General features: G+C 52.7%; 1 protein-coding gene across 1 annotated transcript; it reads left to right on the top strand.

Moving 5' to 3' along the window:
• The first annotated feature begins 106 nt into the window (after positions 1–106).
• On the top strand, positions 107–18756 carry LOC102428786 (vacuolar protein sorting-associated protein 33B). The gene is made up of 22 exons (XM_006108617.3): positions 107–193; positions 979–1040; positions 3545–3594; positions 4169–4236; positions 4861–4906; positions 6090–6184; positions 6718–6822; positions 8371–8467; positions 8681–8758; positions 8956–9029; positions 10013–10099; positions 10300–10390; positions 11251–11325; positions 11545–11609; positions 11731–11785; positions 13749–13795; positions 15320–15452; positions 16252–16325; positions 17055–17156; positions 17556–17631; positions 17995–18111; positions 18409–18756. The coding sequence occupies exons 1-22, from the start codon at positions 152–154 to the stop codon at positions 18486–18488; spliced, it is 1719 nt and encodes a 572-aa protein (XP_006108679.1). The 5' UTR covers positions 107–151; the 3' UTR covers positions 18489–18756.
• The last annotated feature ends 561 nt before the right edge of the window (positions 18757–19317 follow it).

The following is a 19317-nucleotide window of genomic DNA, read 5'->3' as shown; positions in this document are numbered from 1 at the left end:
CCTTCCAGGTCCGAGACTGGGGTTCTGGTAGACATGTGGCGCGGGAGCTGTCAGCGAGGGAGCGTGTGTGACCTAGGAGTGACCCAGGATACTACTTACTGTGTGTCTTCAGCTTCCAGGAAAAAAGGACTTGTTCATTGAGGCCGATCTCATGAGCCCTTTGGATCGAATCGCCAGCGTCTCCATCCTAAAGGTACCTGCCCTTTCCTCCAGGCAGATTCTTTCCTCATTAAGCAGTTTTTCTTTCTTTTTAAAAATATATATATATTTTTAAAAAATATATTTTATTGATTTTTTACAGAGAAGAAGGGAGAGGGATAGAGAGCCAGAAACATCGATGAGAGAGATCAGATCGATCAGCTGCCTCCTGCACGCCCCCCAGTGGGGATGTGCCCGCAACCAAGGTACATGCCCTTGACCGGAATCGAACCTGGGACCCCTGAGTCCGCAGGCCGACGCTCTATCCACTGAGCCAAACCAGATCGGCTTAAAATATATTTTTATTGATTTCAGAGAGGAAGGAGAGGGAGGGAGAGATAGAAACATCAACGATGAGAGAGAATCATCGATCGGCTGCCTCCTGCAAGTCCCCCTCTGGGGATTGAGCCCACAACCCGGGCATGTGTCCTGACCAGAAATCGAGCCCTGACCTCCTGGTTCATAGGTCGATGTTCAACCACCGAGCCACGCCAGTCTGGCCAGTTTTTCCTTTGGAGAACAGTACAAATTATTAAAGGGTGACTACCATTGTAGGGTAAATAGAGGGTAGTTGGAATGGATGGTATTATCTATTGTTTTTGAATTGTTTTATTTTTGGTTTTTCTGTTGACAGTTTGGGGAAGGTTCAGTGAATGGTTGTCAGGGAGGCAGTTTGATCCCCAGAATTAGCATGACGAGGAGCCCAAGTCCCTGCTTTTGGGTCATGCTGTGGGTTTCCAAGCACTCTGTGTCCCTTGTCTTGTTGGCTTCTCTCGGCAGCAACACGAAGTAGACAAGCTGTACAAGGTGGAGAACAAGCCAGTCCTGAGCTCCAGTGAACAGTGAGTGTCTGGGGCGTCCGGCTCGCCTCCAAGCCGGGGGACGTCCCTGCACTTTGCCCTTGATGCGTCGTGGCTGAGATCTGGCAGCGTGATGCTTGTGATACGGTTCCCCTCCCTGCTCTTGAGCAGTTGCATGCGAGGTTTTGCTTTAGCCCCTTGTTCCGTCTTCCTTTCTGCAGTTTCTCCCTCCCTTGTCTTCTTCTCTCTCATCCGTCTGATTGATGAAGCTTTCAAAAATGTTTTCATTGCCCGGCTGGTGTGGCTCAGTGGTTGAGCGTCGACCTATGAACCAGGAGGTCACGGTTCGATTCCCAGTCAGGGCACATGCCTGGGTTTTGGGCTCGATCCCCAGTAGGGGGCGTGCAGGAGGCAGGAGGCAGCTGATCAGTGATTCTCTCTCATCATTGATGTTTCTCTCTCTCTCCCACTCTCTTCCTCTCTGAAATCAATAAAAATATATTTAAATATATATATATATTTTTCACCGTGCTCTTCTCAGGAACCATCAAGTCTTCTCTTACCGAGTCAAGTGCAGATTGCTCACCGTGGAAGCCGAGGGAATCCTCAGTTGGGCCTCACGCTGCCTTTGCAGCCTGGTCTCTCACGGGGCCCTCAAGCCTCCGCTGGACACGTGCTTTCACATGCTTCCCAGCTACCTGCACGTGGCATCCCCCTTCTGGCCACTCCATTCACTCTGCCTTGAAATTCCCTCCTGTCCTCACTGCTCCTGTAAGACATACCCAGCCCTCAGACCCCAGTGCTGCCTCCTCCATGAAGCCTTCCTCCCCTGGATCTCCAGGGTGTTTAGTATTTGTCCCACACTCACTGCCTGTTGTCTGCTTTTTGTTTTTCTTTTTTTTTTTTTTTAATATATTTTATTGATTCTTTACAGAGAGGAAGGGAGAGAGATAGAGAGTTAGAAACATCGATGAGAGAGAAACATCGATCAGCTGCCTCCTGCACATCTCCCACTGGGGATGTGCCCGCAACCCAGGTACATGCCCTTGACCGGAATCGAACCTGGGACCTTTCAGTCCGCAGGCCGACGCTCTATCCACTGAGCCAAACCAGCTTCGGCTGTTTTTCTTTTCTTTTTCTTTTTTTATTTATTTTTTATTTTTTTAAAAAATATATTTTATTGATTTTTTTACAGAGAGGAAGGGAGAGAGATAGAGAGCCAGAAACATCGATGAGAGAGAAACATCGATCAGCCGCCTCCTACACATCTCCTACTGGGGATGTGCCCGCAACCAAGGCACATGCCCCCGACCGGAATCGAACCCCCTCCTTCAGTCCGCAGGCCGACGCTCTATCCACCGAGCCAAACCGGTTTCTGCTCTTTTCTCTTTTAGTTAAATCCTCACCAGAGCATATTTTTTCCATTGCTTTTTCAGAGAGAGTGGAAAGGAGGGAGGGAAGGACAGAGAGACAGAGGAGAGAGAGAGTAAAACATCCATGTGAGAGAGACACATCGATTGATTGCCTCCTTGCATGAGCCCTGACCAGGGTCTGGGATCGAACCGGCAACCTGGGTACATGCCCTTGACCGGGAATCGAACCTCAGATGCTTTGGTGCCTGGGCCCGACACTCTAACCACCGAGCAACACCAGCCAGGACTGTTTTTCTTTTTAATACTTTTCAATCTTTTTTTAAAAAAATATATTTTATTGATTTTTTACAGAGAGGAAGGGAGAGGGGTAGAGAGTTAGAAACATCGATGAGAGAAACATCGATCAGCTGCCTCCTGCACGCCTCCTACTGGGGATGTGCCCGCAACCAAGGTACATGCCCTTGACCGGAATCAAACCTGGGACCCTTCAGTCCGCAGGCCGACGCTCTATCCACTGAGCCACACCGGTTAGGGCAATACTTTTCAATTTTAAGTAATGTACACCCTCCCTTAGTGGAAAAATTATCCTGGGTACATGGAGAATACATCCAAGTTAGAAAAACATTTTATATACCTTCTTGTATTTTTAAAATATATATTTTTATTGATTTCAGAGAGGAAGGGAGAAGGAGAGGGAGACAGAAACATCAATGATGAGAGAGAATCATTGACTGGCTGCCTCCTGCACATCCCACACTTGAGCCTGCACCCCAGGCAAGTGCCCTGACCAGCAATCGAACTGTGACCTCCAGGTTCCTAGTTCGATGCTCAACCACTGAGCCATGCTGTCCAGACAACTTTCTGTATTGTTTTTAAACACGTGTTTGATACTTTATACATGTGTGCATATTATTTCACCTGACAGATTGTAAATTATTTGAGAACAGGAACTCCAGGTACCCCAGAGGGGCCACATGCTGAGCACAGTGTCCCGGATGTCGGGAGGGGAGTCTGTGGTCAGAGCAGGCCCGGCTGTGGCGAGGCTGGGAACGGTCGGCCGGTCGAGAGGAGCAGATGGTGAAAGAGTGGGGTGTTGTTTCAGTTTCTTCAGGTGGTGCTGTCACCAACCTCATGACTTCCCTTCGCTGAGTTTCTCCCCTTTCTCTCCCATAGATTGTGTTTCTTGGTCAGACCCCGCATCAAGAACATGCGATACATAGCCAGTGAGTATAGCGTGGCGCGCCGTGTCACTGAGACCTGGGGGGGGTGGGGGGTGAGATCTAAGGGCCTCGGGCACAGGGACCCTTTCGTAAGTGAAGAGGCGTTGGGGTTGGCCATGCCACGTCGAGGACAGCTGCTCCCGTGGACACAGTCAGTAGGGAGGTGAGGGCCTGTGCTGGGGGGCAGGATCAGGCGGGGAGAGGTCAATGGGGGGAAAGGGAAACATGTAATACTTCTAACAATAAAGAATAAAAAAAAAAAAAAAAAAGGAGCCCTAGCGGGTGTGGCTCAGTGGATAGAGCCCCGGCCTGCAGACTGAAGGGTCCCAGGTTCGAATCCGGTCAAGGGCACATGCCTGGGTTGCGGGCTCCATCCCCAGTAGGGGGCGTGCAGGAGGCAGCCGGTCAATGATTCTCTCTCATCATTGATGTTTGTTTCCCTCTCCCTTCCTCTCTGAAACCAATAAAAATATATTTAAAAAATGTATAAATAAATAAATAAAAGGGTAACTGCTCCCTTGCTTCTCACCTGACACGTGGCCCACGGCTTTCTGGGTCGCGTTCCCTCTGTCTGCAGATCTCGTCAATGCTGACAAGTTGGCCGGCCGAACGCGAAAATACAAAGTGATCTTCAGCCCTCAGAAGGTGAGATTGGGTCCCGATGGCAGTGGCATCGGGCAGGACAGGGTTCGGGGCGGGGAAGAGGCCAGGGGCCCCCAGCTCCAGCTCCCTGAAAGTAGATGTGCGGTGACGACCACCTGCTGCTGCCTCATTAGCGTAGGCCTGATTGTGTAGCCGGGGGTCTGTGGGCAAGCCGCCCGAGTACAGATGGTGGGACGTGAAGCCGGCCTCTGCATGGCCCTTCCGTGACAGCTGCGGCGCCTTCTCCTTTGCACAGCTCTTCCAGGGAGCAAAGAGTTGGGCTCCGTGATTCCAGTGCGAGAGGAAGGGAGAGGGAGAGAAAGAGAGAAACATCAATGGTCAGAGAGAATCATGGATCGGCTGCCTCCTGCACACCCCCTACTGGGGATCAAGCCTGCAACCCGGGCCTGTGCCCTGACCGGGAATTGAACCGTGACCTCCTGGTTCATAGGTTGACGCTCAACCACTGAGCCATGTCGGCTGGGCCCGGTGCCCTTTTTAGATCCAAGCGTCTGGGTTCTCTTACTGGGCCAGTCAGTGTTGTCCTGTCAGTGATCCTGGAGGAACTCCAGGGATGGAAAGAAGAGAGGAGGGGTGTTTGCTAACCGGCTTCCTTTTCTCTTTCAGTTTTATGCCTGTGAGATGGTGCTTGAGGAAGAGGGGATCTATGGAGGTGAGAGGAAATGAGAGAGTGGAAAGGGGCCGCATATGCAGAAGGAACAGTGTCCTCCCCCGCCCCGCCCCCTCCCCTCCCCTTCCTGTCTCATTCCTGCTGGCCCAGCGGGAGGAGAGGTGCCTGAGCAGGGAAGCAGGGGGACAGCGGGAGAGGATGCGAGGGCTTATCGCTGCTAACCGCCAACTGCTCTGTCCTTACCCCCGAGACTCCCACAGGGAAATAATGTGCCTTCCCTCCCCTGTGTATCGCTCACTGCGTTCTCCACGCAACACCCACCTGCGGGCGGCAGCCCCTCAGGCGCCTTCAGTGGCCAGGAGAAAGCCCGGGTCCCCACCTCTGCCTCCTGGTCCCTTCCCGGCCCCTTGCCTGTCACGTGCGCTCCTTTCTCCTGACTCACTGCCCTCCAGCCATGGGGACGTCACAAGTGCTCTTCCTGCTGCCCAGAATATTCCCACCCACACTCTGCACCCACCCACATCTTATTTACAGTCACAGCCTAAAAGTCACTGCTTTAGGGAAGTCTGTCCTGCATCCCTGTGTGAGGTTAGACCCTGCGATGTTTGTGCTCATGGATGGCTTGGGGCACAACTGTAATTAGATCTGCCTGGAGCGTGTCTCTCCCACTAGACCAGCGGTTCTCAACCTGTGGGTCGCGACCCCTTTGGCGGTCGAATGACCCTTTCACAGGGGTCGCCTAAGACCATCCTGCATATCAGATATTTACATGACGATTCATCACAGTAGCAACATGACAGTGATGAAGTAGCAACGAAAATGATGTTATGGTTGGGTCCCAACATGAGGAGCTGTATTGAAAGGGCCAGAAGGTTGAGAACCACTGCACTAGACTGTAAGGGTCTCCCCAGGACACGGGGCACATTCATTCTCTTCCCCACTGTGTACCCCAGTGCCTGCACACGCCTGCCACTCCATTGGTATTTGCCGAGTCAGGAATGAATGTTTCCTTATAATGAAAACACACCCCTTGTCACATCGTATGACGGGCTGTCGTGTACACGTCTCCTTTTGTTACCAGACTCTGAACTCCTGGGGGGGCGGGGCAGGCTGTGTCTCGCCCCCTGGGGAGGCGCTCAGACATCTCTAGGCAACCGGTGGGCCTTCCCCCTGAAGGTGGAGCCCCGGGCCTTCTGCAGGGAGGCTGACGTCTCTGTCCCCACAGATGTGAGCTGCGACGAATGGGCCTTCTCTTTGCTGCCTCTTGACGTGGATCTGCTGAGCATGGAGCTACCTGAATTTTTCAGGGACTACTTCCTGGTAAAGGCGGGCCCCTTGGGTCTTGGCATCGACGGCTGGGGACAAACGGGGGGTCCAGTGGGCTTGCAGTATTGATGCACCTTCATCCAAGTCCCGTAATTTTTTAAAAAATATTTTATTTATTTATTAAATATCTTTTTATTGATTTCAGAGAGGAAGGGAGAGGGAGAGAGAGATAGAAACATCCATGATGAGAAAGATCATTGATCGACTGCCTCCTGCACGCCCCCTACTGGGGATCGAGCCCAAAACACAAGCATGTGCCCTTGACCAGAATCGAACCCGGGACCGTTTCGTCTGCAGGCCGATGCTCTAGCCACTGAGCCAAACTGGCTCAGGCAGTCCCGTCATTTATTATGCATGAGAGTGATTGGGAGATTGAATGCCACTGATTGTGTCCTTTGGGGCCAGTCACAGGAACTCTTTCAAGCATTCCCCACGCCCTGCCTCTGTCCCCGGGCTCCAGGGCTAGCGCCATCCTGATGGGTCTGTCCAACTGACCCCTGTCTTTGTGGCCCCTGTGGTCCCTGCAGGAAGGAGACCAGCGTTGGATCAACACTGTGGCCCAGGCCTTGCACCTCCTCAGCACTCTCTACGGCCCCTTTCCGAACTGCTACGGGATCGGCAGGTGCGCCAAGGTGAGCGCTGGCAGGGCCCGTTGCACCTGCTCTCCCCCACCGTGGACTGTCCACTGTCTGGGGCATCAGTGACAGGAGGTATATTCTCTTCCTTGCTTTCCTTGTGGCAACATAGTCCTCAGAGATGGGAGCTGGTGTGGCTAACAGAGACGCACGAGCTAGGGCTTCTTGGGCAGCATTCCTGAATCTCTCTTTTTTTAAAATTTTTTATTGATTAAGTTGTTACATATGTGTCCTTATCCCCATATTACCCCCCCAACCCCCCCACTCATGCCCTCACCCCCCTGTTGTCTGTGTCCATTGGTTAGGCCTATGTGTTTGCATATAAGACCTTCGGTCTCTCCCCCTCCCCTACCTTCCCTCTGAGATTTGACGGTCTGATCGATGCTTCTCTGTCTCTGGATCTGTTTTTGCTGAATCTCTTTTTGTTTAAAGTATATTTTTATTGATTTCAGAGAGGAAGGGGGAGAGAGAGAGAGAAACATCGATGATGAGAGAGAATCATTGATCGGCTGCCTTCTGCACGCCCCACACTGGGGATCGAGTCCAAAACCCAGGCATGTGCCCTGACCGGGATCAAACCGTGACCTTCTCGTTCATAGATCGACGCTCAACCACTGAGCCACACCGGCCGGGCAGTGTTCCTGAATCTCTTTATCTTTGGAATGGGGATGGACGGGGAGGGATAGGAACAGATGGGGCCAGAGTAGGTAATGTTGTTAATTATTAGCTCCCCTCTTGGGATCAATAAGTCCCAGGGAAAGGGGTTGGCTTCTGTAGGGGTGGGGCTACAGGAGGGACTTGGACACAAGATTCAGAATGTCTCTCTTTTTTTAGTTTGTTGATTTGAGAGAGAGAAACATCTCTTTGGTACTTGGCTTATTTATGCATTCGTTGGTCGAACCCACAACCTTGGCATATTGGGACGATGCTCTAGCCAACTGAGCTACCTGGTCAGGGCAAGAATGTCTTGTATTTCTTACAACTGCATGTGAGTCTATAAATATCTCAAAATAAGAAAGTATAATTTTGGCTCAGTCGTTGAGCATCGACCTATGAACCAGGAAGTTACAGTTTGATTCCCAGTCAGGGCACACGCCCGGATTGCAGGCTCGGTCCCCAGTAGGGAGCGTGCAGGAGGCAGCCCATCAATGATTCTCTCTCATCATTGATGTTTCTCTCTCTTTTTCCATCTCCCTTCTTCTCCTTGAAATCAATAAAAAACATATATAGTTTTTAGCCCTAACCGGTTTGGCTCAGTGGGTAGAGCATCGGCCTGCAGACACAAGGGTCCCGGGTTCGATTCCAGTCAAGGGCATGTATCTTGGTTGCGGGCACATCCCCAGTGGGGAGTGTGCAGGAGGCAGCTGATCGATGTTTCTCTCTCATCGATGTTTCTAACTTTCTATCCCTCTCCCTTCCTCTCTGTAAAAAATCACTAAAATATATTTTTAAAAATATATATATATAGTTTTTAAAAGTATAATGAAAACAAAACAAAATTAAGAATTTTTGGGGGGAAAAAAAGAATGTCTTGGTCGCTGGCAGATGTCACATGAATTGTGGAGGAACCTGGAGGAGGAGGAGGACAGTGAAACCAAAGGCCGGAAGCCAGAAATTGGCCACCTCTTCCTCCTGGACAGAGGTAACTCACGCTGGCACTCCTCTCTCTCTGGGCCCAGAAGCAACGGGCATATGGAAAACGTGGTGGCACAGGCGGGACCCTCAGGCTGGGCTGTGCATGCAGCATTGGTTGGGGGCCTGGCACCCGGGCCTGGGGAGGGCACTGGCGCTCATGCTGAGCGACCCGGGCAGCAGGCTGTGGCAGGGCCCTCACGGTCAGGGCTCTGGGTTTCAGACGTGGACTTTGTGACGGCACTGTGCTCCCAGGTGGTTTACGAGGGCCTGGTGGACGACACGTTCCGCATTAAGTGTGGTGAGTGGCATCCTGGCGAGATGGAGGGGCCCTCGGCTCCTGGGCCTCCTGCGTGGCACGGGGCTGGCGGGGGGCACCCAGGCGCCGAGAGAACTGCGGCTTCACATCGTGCGGAGGCCCTTTAATGGCAGATCTGGGAGGGGCAGGAGAGGGAAGGCCTGGGGGAGACCCTCATCGCTGTCCCCTTGCTCTCAAAGGGAGCGTCGACTTTGGCCCAGAAGTCACATCCTCTGACAAGAGCCTGAAGGTGCTGCTCAACGCCGAGGACAAGGTGCGGGCGTGGGTGCCGGCAGTGGGGTTCCCCGGGCTCTGCTCCCACACAGCGGGGGCACCGCCCTGGGAGGGGAAGCTGAGTCCACAGGACAGAGGGACCCCCACCAGTTAAGAGCGTACCCCAGGCCCTGGCCGGTTTGGCTCAGTGGATAGAGTGTTGCCTACGGACTGCAGGGTTCCGGGTTTGATTCTGGTCAAGGGCACCTGCCTCGGTGCAGACTTGATCCCCCACCTGCGGGAGGGTTAGGCCAGTGGTCAGCAAACTGCGGCCCCTTGAGCGTGGCTCTTCCACAAAATACCACGTGCGGGTGCGCACGTACAGTGCGATTGAAACTTCGTGGCCACACTCAAGGGGCCAAAGAGCCGCATGTGGCTCGCGAGCCGCAGTTTGCCGACCACTGGGTTAGGGCATCTCTCACACATCCATGTTTCTCTGTCTCTCCTCCTTCCTTTCACTCTCCCTAAAAGTCAATGGAAAAAATACCCTCGAGAGAGGATTAACAAAAAATTAAATTCATTCATTCATTCATTCATTCATTCAAAAGATAACTTTAAAAAAAGTTCGTGCCCCAGGGCACGTAGCAGGCATTGATATGGACTGCCTGCTGCCGCTAGCCTCTCCTCTCACTCTTTTTTTTAAATTTATTTTTTATATATTTTATTGATTTTTTACAGAGAGGAAGGGAGAGAGATAGAGAGTTAGAAACATCGATGAGAGAGAAACATCGACCAGCTGCCTCCTGCACATCTCCTACTGGGGATGTGCCCGCAACCAAGGTACATGCCCTTGACCGGAATCGAACCTGGGACCTTTCAGTCTGCAGGCCGACGCTCTATCCACTGAGCCAAACCGGTCTCGGCCTCTCCTCTCACTCTTGCTGGAACCGCTGAGCACCCTTCCTGTGCTGCCGTGACCTTGACGGGAAGGAAGGACCCGGTCCGGTCTGTACAGAAGTCCACCCCGTCCTGTTCCCCTCCCAGGTGTTTCATGAGATTCGGAATGAGCACTTCTCCAACGTCTTTGGCTTCCTGAGCCAGAAGGCCCGGAACCTGCAGGCCCAGTATGACGTGAGGCTCTGAGCCCCGCCCTCGGTTCTGTTTCCTCGGTGGCTTCCCAAGGCTGCTGCCCCTCGGCCAGCCCTCTGATGCTACGACAGGGTCCCAGGCTTTCTTCCCGGGCCGGTGGGGGCTGAGGGGGGCCGGTGGGGGCCGAGGGAGGCCGGTGGTGACCTTGGGAGGGCCGTGGTGACCTTGGGACCTGCCCGCAGCGCCGCCGAGGCATGGACATCAAGCAGATGAAGAACTTCGTGTCCCAGGAGCTGAAGGGCCTGAAGCAGGAGCACCGCCTGCTGAGTCTGCGTAGGTTTCGGCTGGGGGCTGGGAGCTGGGGTGGGGGATGTGATGGGACATCTGCCTCCGGAGAGGAGATCCCTGTTCACCCCGAAGATGATGCTCTTGTTTGGTCTAAAGCAGGGGTGGAGGACGTCTGGCCTGCGGGCCGTATAAGGCCTGTGAAATCATTTGGTCTGGCCCTGCCCAGGCATTAGGGGTGAGTTAGTTAACTGTTTGACCAAATAGAGCAGGCTAATTTTTTTAAAATAATGATTTTAGAGAGGAAGGGAGAAGGAGAGAGATAGAAACATCAATGATGAGAGAGAATCATTGATCAGCTGCCTCCTGCACACCCCCTACTGGGGATCAAGCCTGCAACCCAGGCATGTGCCCTTGACCAAAATTGAACCTGTGACCCTTCAGTCCACAGGCCGACACTATCCACTGAGCCAAACCAGCTAGGGCTAGAGCAAGCTAATTTTTAAGTTGATAATTTTGTATGGCCTGCAAATGATGTTATAAATATCCAGATGGGCCCTGGCTGGTTTGGCTCAGTGGATAGAGCATTGGCCTGTGGACTGAAGGGTCCCGGGTTCAATTCTGGTCAAGGGCACATGCCCAGGTTGCGGGCTCGTTCCCCAGTAGGGGGCGTGCAGGATGTTTCTATCTCTCCCTCTCTCTCTCCCTCTCTGAAATCAATAAAAATATATTTTAAAATAAATAAATAAAAATAAATATCCAAATGGCCCTTGGCAGAAAAACGGTTCCCCACCCCTGGTCTAAAGTGAGGAGAAGTGCTTCTGCCTTGAGGTCGTTGTTCTCCCGGACAATAGAGGGATGTCCTTCTGGAACCAGGAACGTGTCAGGTGGCTTTGTCCTCTCTGCAGACATCGGGGCCTGTGAGTCCATCATGAAGAAGAAGACCAAGCAGGACTTCCAGGAGCTGATCAAGACCGAGCATGGTGACTGCCGGCCGGCCGGCTCCCAGCCCCGCCCACCCTGGGGAGCTGCGCTCTGGCTCTTCCCAGCCCACGCTGGCTGCGTGGAACGCGGGTTCCTGTTAGACGCCTGGGGGCCCCTTATCCCGGATGGAGAAGGAGATGGGGAGACAGACGCCTATTAGCCTAGACGGCAGCCACCGCGCGGCTCCCGGTAACAGGCTGTCCTCTGGTTGCTCGCAGCGCTGCTGGAGGGCTTCAGCATCCGGGACAGCACCAGCTACATCGAGGAGCACATCGACCGGCAGGTGGGCAGCTGCCGGCCGGCGGGCAGGGCGGTGCTTGCGTGGGGCCGGCCTCCAGGAGGAAGGGAGGGGGAGAACGTGTGCTATGAAACTTGAACCTCCTTGGCTCTCCCTTCCTGTGCAGGTGTCGCCTATAGAAAGCCTTCGCCTCATGTGCCTCTTGTCAATCACCGAGAATGGTGAGCCCCCAGCACCGAGATGCCTGGTCCAAACTGTACCATAGGATAGAAATCATCGTGAGCGACAGGAGTAAATGTCCTAGTGGACAGGACCCTTCCCTGTAATTTTGAAGGATTAATTTTTTAAATACATTTTTTATTGATTTCAGAGAGGAAAGGGAAAGGGAGAGAGAGATAGAAACATCAATCATGAGAGAGAATCATTGATCAGCTGCTTCCTGGACACCCCCTACTGGGGATCAAGCTGCAACCCGGGAATGTGTCCTAGACCAGAATCGAACCCGGGACTCTTGAGTCCGCCGGCCGATGCTCTAGCCTTGAGCTAAACCAGCTAAGGTTTCCTGTAATTTTGTGGATTCTTTCCTCTGTAGAATTAAAGCAGTTTTTCTTTTGAGTGATCATCCCCAGGTCATAGGGTAAATTAGTGTCCCCAGGCTAAGCAGGACTACATGCAGACCCCCCCCCCCCACCCCCCTGAACAAGGGCTGTCACATCTTAGGATCACAAAGGCATAGAGCAGAGTGAAACTTCTCTTTGATGCAGCAGGCCTCCTACCTTCAACAAGGTTTCATAATAAAGATGCAGTCCAGCCGGTGAGTGTGGCTCAGTGGTTGAGCATCGACCTATGAACCTGGAGGTCACGGTTCCATTCCTGGTCAGGGCACATGCCTGGGTTGCAGGCTTGATCCCCAGTGTGGGACCTGCAGGAGGCAGCTGATCGATGATTCTTTCTCATCATTGATGTTTCTATCCCTCCCTCCCTCTCCCTTTTTTGAAATCAATAAAATATCCTATATAATAAAAGGTTAATATGCAAATTGTCCCCTTGGGAGTTCGAGCAGGAGACTAGGAGTTTGATCTCTCCCTATGACGTGTGCTAACCACCAGGGGGCAACGCGGAACATGGGGGCGACCAGCAGTGGCAGCAGGGCACTGAGGGAGCGAGGGAAGGAGGAGGCAGGGAGGCCGGGAGGTGGCAAACCTGATCGACCCTGATCACCGGCCAGGCCTAGGGACCCTACCCATGCACGAATTTCGTGCACCAGGCCTCTAGTATTAAATTTTTAAAAAAGATGCAATCCAGCCTAACCGGTTTGGCTCAGTGGATAGAGCGTCGGCCTGCAGACTGAAAGGTCCCAGGTTCGATTCCGGCCAAGGGCATGTACCTTGGTTGCGGGCACATCCCCAGCGAGAGGTGTGCAAAAGGCAGCTGATCGATGTTTCTCTCTCATCGATGTTTCTAACTCTCTATCCCTCTCTCTTCCTCTCTGTAAAAAAATCAATAAAATATATTTTTTTAAAAAAGAGAAAAAAAATTAAAAAGATGCAATCCAGGTAGAAGGGACAGCCAACCAATTTCATAAACATTTCCCAAAGCCCGACTCTGCAACCTTTAATGGCAGCTTGTTTTTCCTGTTGAAGGCTTCCAACTGGTGAATATTCTTGAAGGGAGCTCTCTACCCAGAGAAGGGCTTTGCTGATTCTGGGGCCCCTTTATTGCGTGTGGAAGCCCATTTCTCCTTATCTCAGTGGAGAACCACATCGAAGACTGGCCTTGGAACCACGTGACCCCTTCCTGCTCCTCAGCATCTGTAGGAGGGGCCCCTAGTCCTGGCCCATAGCCAGGAAGAGATGCCCGGAAGTCCCGCCTCCTCCTCCTGCTGCCTCCCACCTCATTCCCGCCACAGTTAGCATTCCTTTCAGTGTCCCTTCCCAGCCCCCGTGGCTCGGGGCGCTTCCTCGCCTCTCCGATCCAGGCTTTATCTTCCAGTGAGCAAGCTTACATCGAAGAGTCAGTTTAGAATCATCTGTGGAGGGTGCAAGGTTATCATTGTTTACTGAATCATTCCTCCTGGTTCAGGTTTTCTTGGGGGAAGAGGGTTGGTTGGTTGGTTGGTTTGGTTGTATGTTTTAGGACACCTTAACTGGCTCATGAACCTTTCTTGTCTTCCCTTATCCTCAGGTTTGATCCCCAAGGATTACCGATCCCTGAAAACACAGTATCTACAGGTAAGGCCAGAAGAATGTCTTTTTAAATGTGTTGATTTTAGCAAGAGAGGAGTGGGAGAGCGGGTGGGAGAGAAAGACAGAGAGAAACATCGATTTGTTGTTTCGCTTATTTACGCATCCATTGGTTGCTTCTTGTATGTGTCCTGACCGGGATCGAACCCACAACCTTGATGTATTGGGATGACACTAACCAACAGCTACCCCGCCAGGGTTTCAAAAGAATGTCTTTGTGAGGGAACTTTATGGAGGGGGCTCATTGGACATTTAAAAAATATATATATATACTAGAGGCCTGTTGCACGAAGAGATTCGTGCAATAGGCCTTCCCTTCCCCTGGCTGCCAGCACCGGTTTTCCTCCGGCACCTGAGACCCAGGCCTTTGCTCCGGCCAGAGCCTTCAGTCTTCACGGCTCCGGCTGGAGCCTTCAGTCTTTGCTCCGCCGTTCGCACCTACATATGCAAATTAACCACCATCTTGGTTGGGTTAATTTGCCTACTCTCCTGATTGGCTGTTGAGTGTAGCGGAGGGATGATCAATTTACATGTTTGTCTATTATTAGGTGAGATATTTTTAAAATATATTTTATTGATTTTTTACAGAGAGGAAGGGAGAGGGATAGAGAGTTAGAAACAACGATGAGAGAGAAACATCGATCAGCTGCCTCCTGCACACCCCCCACTGGGGATGTGCCCGCAACCAAGGTACATGACCTTGACCAGAATCGAACCTGGGACCCTTCAGTCCGCAGGCCGATGCTCTATCCACTGAGCCAAACCAGTCAGGGCAAAATATATTTTTATTGATTTCAGAGAGGAAGGGAGAGGGAGAGGGAGAGATAGAAACATCAATGATGAGAGAGAATCATTGATCGGCTGCCACCTGCTACTGGGAATTGAGCCCGCAACCCAGGCATGTGCCCTTGACCGGAATCGAACCTGGGACCTTTCAGTCCTCGGGCTGACACTCTATCCACTGAGCCAAACCGGCTAGGGCTCATTGGGCATTTTTGAATGAGGCAAAAGTAGCAGTGGCCCTTTCCTGTCCCTGTCCCCATCTGTCTCCATCTGGCCTCCCTCTCAGAGATTCTCAGGATAGTCAGTCACCTTTCAGCAGACACCCTTCCCACTCCCATTTCTCACGGTGCTGGCCGGTGCCAGGAACACTGAACAATTCAGCTATTGGACCGGGGGCTGAGTTCTCTCCCCCACTCTCCCTCACTTTAGCACCTTGTGAGGCATTGATAAGCTTCCTTCCAGGTCTTTCTGTCACGTCGTATCTCATCTGTGAAGCCTCCCCCACCATCCTCCTATCAGTAGCTTTCTCTGGGCTTTAAGAGTTTCATGTTGTTTTTCTTCTGGGTTTGGTTCTTTCTGATAAGAAAACCTTTCACAGGAACAAGTATGAGCTCCATAAGGCATAGACTGCGCCTCCCTCCCATCCCTCGCCTCCCTCGCCTCCATGCCACCAAACAGTGCTAGACCCCTGCTGGGCGCTCAGTAAAGACTCACCTGCATTTCCTGCAGAGCTATGGCCCCGAGCACCTGCTGACCTTCTCCAACCTGCGGCGTGCGGGGCTCCTGACGGAGCAGGCCCCCGGGGACACCCTCACCGCTGTGGAGAGCAAAGTGAGCAAGCTGGTGACAGACAAGGCTGCAGGTGAGCACGGAGCACAGGGAACCCGGATCCTCCTCTTCTCTGCACAGGCAGCACCTGGGAGAGAGATGAGCGGCAAGCACAGTGCCATTCCTACTGTTACTGTCATTACCGCCACTTCCGCAAGGGGGAGCTGTTAACGGTTATTGGACACTCACCACGTGCTAAGCCCTTTAGATACGGTTTCTCATTTAGTCCTCACAAAGGTTAGTTTTATCTCCATTTTACACATGAGGAAACTGAGGCTGAGAGGATAAGTGACTTGTCTAAGTTCCCTCAAATAGTAAGTCACATTGGACCCCAGGTCTCTGTGACCCCACAGCCTGTACACTTACATGTTTGCCCTGTAGGTGGCAGTAGAGAGCTGGCATGCTGTAGGACAGCGGTTCTCAACCTGTGGGTCACGACCCCTTTGGGGGTCGAACAACCCTTTCACAGGGGTCGCCTAAGACCATCGGAAAACATATATAATTACATATTGTTTTTGTGATTAATCACTATGCTTTAATTATGTTCAATTTGTAACAATGAAATTGGGGGTCACCACAACATGAGGAACTGTATTAAAGGGTCGCGGCATTAGGAAGGTTGAGAACCACTGCTGTAGGAGGAGGTAGAGGGGTGGGGAGAGGGTGGTGAACATCTCATCAGGTCCAGGGAATTATGGGTGAACAGCTGAGAGATGTGATGGGTCCGGCTACTTGACAAGAGGCGGGCCTGTCATTTCCGGAATGGAATCCTATGTGACAGTTTCATGAATCCATTGACCTTCGATAAAACCCAGCACAGCTTTCTTCCCCAGGAAAGATCACTGATGCCTTCAGCTCTCTGGCCAAGAGGAGCAATTTTCGTGCCATCAGCAAGAAGCTGAATTTGGTACGTGGAGCAGGGATGAACGGGGGTAGGGGGTGCCGGTTCGGTCCGTGGTGGAGTACTTCGAGTCCCCAAAAACCTTTGCATCTTTTGTTTCTATCAAGATCCTACCACCCTGGCCGGTTTGGTTCAGTGGTTAGAGTGTCGGCCTGCGGACCGAAGGGTCACGGGTTCTATTCCCGGTTAAGGGCACGTACCTTGGTTGCAGGCTTCTCCCCGGCCCGCGTCAGGGATTGTGTGAGAGGCGACCAATCAATGTGTCCCTCACATGGATGTTTCTCTCTCTCCCCGTCCCTCCCACTCTCTTTAAAAATCAATGGGAAAATATCCTCGGGTGAGGATTACAAAACAAGATTCTATCTTTCATAGCGTGATAGCATGGGTGTCACGTACCAATGAGATAAGGCACACAGATTCATTCTGTTAGGAAATGTGTAACAAGCGCCTGACAAGGCCAGAGATGGCTTAGTGCTGCTTCAGCGACAGACACGTCCCATGTCACCAGGCGTCGGCGAGGGGGCCCCTTCCCTCCAGCACTTCCCAGGGAGCGTGGGAGCTCAGTCAAGAAAATCGGGCGCTGAACAGCAGCCGGAATCTTGTTTAGACTCTTCTTTTCGGGCCGTGGCTGCTTCTCCCTTTAGTTGAAGGAAGAACCGTTCTTGGGGACCTGCCACTTCTCTCTGACACCGTGAACGACCGGAGAGCTGAGTTGTCACTTGCTTTGCCCTCTAGATCCCGCGTGTGGATGGCGAGTACGATCTGAAGGTGCCACGCGACATGGCGTATGTCTTCAGTGGCGCTTATGTGCCCCTCAGCTGCCGCGTCATTGAGCAGGTGAGAACACGTGACCCTCGCTCCCACGCGTGTCTCTCTCTGCTTTCTCCTGGGCCCTGGTCTGACCCAAGTTTTGACTGCCCTGCTAACTAGGAAGAAATGGGATGGTTGGGCTGCTAGGACCTTCCTTTCCTAAACCCCATCCTGTTGCCCTACCCGGTTTGGCTCAGTGGATAGAGCGTTGGCCTGGGGACGGAAGGGTTCTGGGTTCAATTCCGGTCAAGGGCACATGCCCAGGTGTGCAGGAGGCAGCCGATCAATGATTCTCTCTCATCATGGATGTTTCTATCTCTCTCTCCCTCTCCCTTCGTCTCTGAAATCAGTAAAAATATTTTAAAAAAATAAATAAGAAGCCCCATCCTGTCTTAGACCTGAAACTCACTCCCGTGCCCCCCCCAGGTGCTGGAGCGGAGGAGCTGGCAGGGCCTGGACGAGGTGCTTCGGCTGCTCAACTGCAGCGAGCTGGCCTTCACAGGTGCGTGGCCTTGGCAGCGGGGGCCGGGCGGGCCAGAGGCGGCTGGACGCATCCCTGGTGCCAGCGTGCCAGGCAAGGGCTGAGTCTGGCCCTAGCTGGTTTGACTCAGTGGATAGAGCGTCAGCCTACAGATCCAAGGGTCCTGAGTTCGATTCCGGTCAAGGGCACGTACCTTAGTTGTAGGCTCCTCCCTGGCCCGGGCCCTATTTGGGGCTCATGCAGAAGGCAACCAATTGGTGTGTTTTTCTCAGTCTTTTCCTCTCTCTTCCCATCTCCCTAAAAATCAATGGGAAAATATCCTCACGTGAGGATTAAACCAAAAAAAAAAAAAAAAAAGAGCCGCATCTGGTCTGCTCTCCACAGGCGGGACCAAGGACGACAAGGCTCCCAGCGAGTCCCTGCGCCTCATCCTGGTCGTGTTCCTGGGGGGCTGCACCTTCTCCGAGATCTCAGCCCTGCGGTTCCTGGGCAGAGAGAAAGGTGAGCGAGGACGGAAGGGTGACAGCCGGTCCGCGGGCGGGCTCTGGGCTGCCAAGGGCAGCACTCAGGAAGGTCCTCTGCTGCCCTCTGGGTACCACTGGCTGTGGGCTGGAGAGCAGGAGCCCGGCTCCAGGGCGTGGCCAGTCGCTGAGCCCCGAGCGTGGCACCCACGTGTCTGCGCCCGTGAACTGGTTCTTGGATCCAGCCCGGGCTGTGGAGGGGCTCTAGGCAGCGGGGCCGGTGACGGGAGCCACTGACCTGCTGGTACTCACCTGGCTGGTGCTTTTGGCTCCTCAGGGTTCAGGTTCATTTTCCTGACGACAGCAGTCACCAACAGCGCTCGCCTCATGGAGGCCATGAGCGAGGTGAAAGCCTGAAGCTGCCCTGGACGCGCTCCCCAGGAGCTGCAGGAGGGGGCGCAGCTGCCGACTCCACGCCCCCCGCCCCCCAGCCACCCTGCTCAGGGCTGGGGAACCGGACTTGTTTGGGATTTAGGGGACACATCAGAGGAGGGAGTCACCCTGCCCGAGGATGTTTTCCTGTTTTGCTTATGAAGTACAGCCCATGCTGAGAAGACATGGAGGAGGAGGATCTTTTGCTACATCCTGTTTGAGTCTCATTGTAAATAAAGCCTCTACGTTCAATGTCACGTGTTTTATGCTGGACCAGCCCTTCCATCTTTGCTCGTGAAGCACAGGGGTTTCCCGGGGGGCTTCACGTGCTCCATGGACTGAACCCTTGTCCCTCTGGGCCTGCTCTGGGCCTTCCAGGAAACTCGCCCTATTACAGGAGTTTCCAGAACCATAAAACGAGGAGATGGATCAGATAGGTGATCAGTAAGCACCCTTCCATTTCTAAAATTCTATGACTCCTTATGCTTAAAAAAGTGTCTGTTGCCCCAGCTGGTGTGGCTCAGTGGATAGAGCGTCGGCCAGTGGACCCTAGGGGCTCGGGTTCGATTCGGTCAAGGGCACGTGCCTGGGTTGCAGGCTCCTCCCCAGTCTGGGTCCTGGTCAGGCTCATGCAGGAGGCAACCAGTCGATGTTTCTCTCACATCAATATTCCTCTCTGTCTTTCCCTCTCTCTTCCACTCCCTCTAAAAATCAATGGGAAAGTATTCTTGGTGAGGATTTAAACAAAGTGTTTGTTTTAATTAAGGAGGCAGTTTAGTTGTCAGCTTTTTTTTTTGTTTTTTTTTTTTGTACT

The sequence above is a fragment of the Myotis lucifugus genome, unplaced genomic scaffold, assembly GCF_000147115.1.
Source record: "Myotis lucifugus unplaced genomic scaffold, Myoluc2.0 scaffold_2824, whole genome shotgun sequence".
Taxonomy (NCBI): Eukaryota; Metazoa; Chordata; class Mammalia; order Chiroptera; family Vespertilionidae; genus Myotis; species Myotis lucifugus.
Note: the sequence above shows the minus strand (reverse complement) of the source record. Positions and strands in the feature narration are given on the sequence as shown.

Coding starts and splice junctions, on each gene's coding strand:
- LOC102428786 (XM_006108617.3), top strand. CDS start 152: ATGAGCCCTTTGGATCGAATCGCCAGCGTCTCCATCCTAAAG. Junction 6,823..8,370: donor GGATCGGCAGGTGCGCCAAG/GTGAGCGCTGGC, acceptor GGTCGCTGGCAG/ATGTCACATGAATTGTGGAG. Junction 8,468..8,680: donor CCTCTTCCTCCTGGACAGAG/GTAACTCACGCT, acceptor TCTGGGTTTCAG/ACGTGGACTTTGTGACGGCA.